The sequence below is a fragment of the Danio aesculapii genome, chromosome 24 (genome assembly GCF_903798145.1).
Source record: "Danio aesculapii chromosome 24, fDanAes4.1, whole genome shotgun sequence".
Lineage (NCBI taxonomy): Eukaryota > Metazoa > Chordata > Actinopteri > Cypriniformes > Danionidae > Danio > Danio aesculapii.
The window spans coordinates 62,501-65,000 of NC_079458.1; the positions used below are offsets into that span (position 1 = coordinate 62,501).

A 2,500-nucleotide genomic window follows, 5' to 3' on the forward strand; every position below is an offset into this window, starting at 1 on the left:
GAGCTCACACACACACACACACACACACACACACACACATACACACACAAGCACTGATGAAATGTGTGACTTTGGATATCTGACAGACATACATTTATAGTGGAAGATGTCCTTCCAGCTACAACCCAGCACTGGGAAACACCCATACACACTCATTCACACACACACTCACACACTACAGCCAGTTTAGTTGATCAATTCCCCTATAGCGCATGTGTTTGGACTGTGGGGGAAACCGGAGCACCCGGAGGAAACCCACACCAACACGGGGAGAACATGCAAACTCCACACAGAAACACCAACTGACCCAGCCGGGACTCAAACCAGAGACCTTCTTGCTGTGAGGCGATCGTGCTAGCCACTGCGCCAAAACATAAACATAACATGAAGATAAACACACTGCATTAATGTGATTTGTGTGTATGTGAGTGTGTGTGTGCAGCAGTAACAGGGTTTCTGCAGGTTTCATCAGGTCAGACTGAAGACTTTAACACCATAATCAATGAAGGTTGAGACGTACACAAGGCTAAACCCTACAGATTGTTTTAATAGCCAGGTCAGAACATTAAAAACAAAAGTTAGTGTCAGGAAAATAATGAAATATATTAATAAGTAGACCGAGTTAATAAATAAACGCTTCTGAACTTGAAGTATATTGTTGGTGATTGGGTGGGTGTTGCCCATTGGGTATAGCTAGGCCCACACAGATCTTTAGCCCATCATTAATTCAGTTTATTTACTGGAGTAAATGTGTGTAAATCTGTATTTCTTCAGTTTTTATATTAATTACTGTAATATTATTGACTAATATGAACATGTTGATCTGATTTCTGTATAGTGCAGTGTGTTCAGTCATATTCAGTCTTTCAGTAGAGATATTATATGAAAGACTTGCTCTGTTTACTAAATAAAGTGAATCTAATTGGATTTGCATTGTAAACATTAAATACAAGTTAAAAAGAGATGATTTTTATTCCACATATTAAGGTTATCGTCATGATTCTCCCAAAATAATTCAGCAGAAATCCACAGATTATTACCAAAATTCTCCGCAGAAATAGCAAAAAACGTCTGCAGATTCTGTCTGGTGCTAGCTGTATCTGTAGATGGAAGATGAAGACCTGTTTAAAGTGATTTCAGAGCCACAACTCAACATTTCAGTGGACTTTTAAGACGTTTTAAACCCTGAAATGAGTTTTTAGAAATGTAAGATGTTTTAAGACCCTGCAGAGACCCCGAGTCAACACGTCAGGCAGGTGATGGTGTTGCCTACAGCTGATCACTAATCACTAACTAGCCAATCAGATCATTCGAAATGTAATATAAATATCCAGCCTGAAGCTGCGGTCACACTGGGCTTTGTGTGTGTGAAATTCTATCGTGCGGCGCTGTGAAAAGGGGCGGGATTAAACAAGATGATTAGACATTAATAAAGCCAGCGATTGCTCCATATTTAAATTTCTGTCCAGAGAGGTCCTGTTCTGATCCTCGATTGGTCTCATGCAGTCAAGTGATGAGATTTCACAGGTCAGAGTTCACCAAGCTTGAACTTTGCACCACACCGACATACGAAACTTGACGCATGACCCTGCATTTCTGGACTGACGCATTCACCTGCGTATGAATGGAAGTCTATGGGAGGGAAAGCCCAGTGTGAGCGCAGCTTTAACGTCATTCCTCATCTTTGTTTTGGAACCCCCCCGGAGTTTGCATGTTCTCTCCGTGTTCGCGTGGGTTTTCCCCAGGTGCTCCGGTTTCCCCCATACACACAAAAAAAAAACATGCAACAAAAAAACACAAGCACCTGCTACGTACAAACTGGCGCAGTTAGCGGTCTACTGTTGGGAAGTTATGGAGAACTACCTGATCTCCTAATGCTTCACTGACCCATCTCTGAGCTCAGGGTTCTGTCCCGGGACAGCAGGATCTAAGTGTGAGCTCCTGAAATAAGCTTTAAACACACACGTTTCTAATATTAAACAGCGTCTTCAGAGAGGTTTTCTGCTGCAGATACTGTTGTCTAAAAGACTGACTGTAAACTGAATCTCACACACACCTCAGGAGCGCTCTAGCAGAACGGCTGGTGTTCTCTGAAGCTCCACTTTACCAAACCACGGGAAACCTCGAACACTCGGAGTGAAACACCTCTAGCAGACTGGAGAATGTTGTCCTTGTGTTGTGCTAACGTTGCCCACGTGTGTGTGTGTGTGTGTGTGTGTGTGTTTCAGTGGAAAGATACTAAGCCGGACGACCTGATGGACTCTAAGCTGCGCTGTGTGTTTGACATGCCTTCAGACAATGATAAGATGGTGAGGATATCAGTGTGTGTGTGTGTGTGTGTGTGTGTTTACACTCCAGTATCAGTGCTGATCTGAACTGTGTGTGTGTGTGTGTGTGTGATCAGAGCGAGCTGGAATCCTCCAAACCTGCGTGTGTGCTGAACTCCTCGAAGGCGGAGGCTGCGGCGGGACTCAGAGGCAGCAGTGTGTCCATGGACGAC

General features: G+C 43.6%; 1 protein-coding gene across 1 annotated transcript in view; it reads left to right on the top strand.

Annotated features, from left to right (window-relative positions):
• The window catches only part of vapa (VAMP (vesicle-associated membrane protein)-associated protein A), a 4,805-nt gene that overhangs the window by 1,195 nt on the left and 1,110 nt on the right, over window positions 1–2,500 (top strand). The window contains exons 4-5 of the mRNA XM_056450541.1: window positions 2,229–2,309; window positions 2,405–2,500. The exon at window positions 2,405–2,500 is cut by the window's right edge and continues 84 nt beyond it. Coding sequence (XP_056306516.1) covers window positions 2,229–2,309; window positions 2,405–2,500 — 177 coding nt within the window. The remainder of the gene's footprint in view (window positions 1–2,228; window positions 2,310–2,404) is intronic.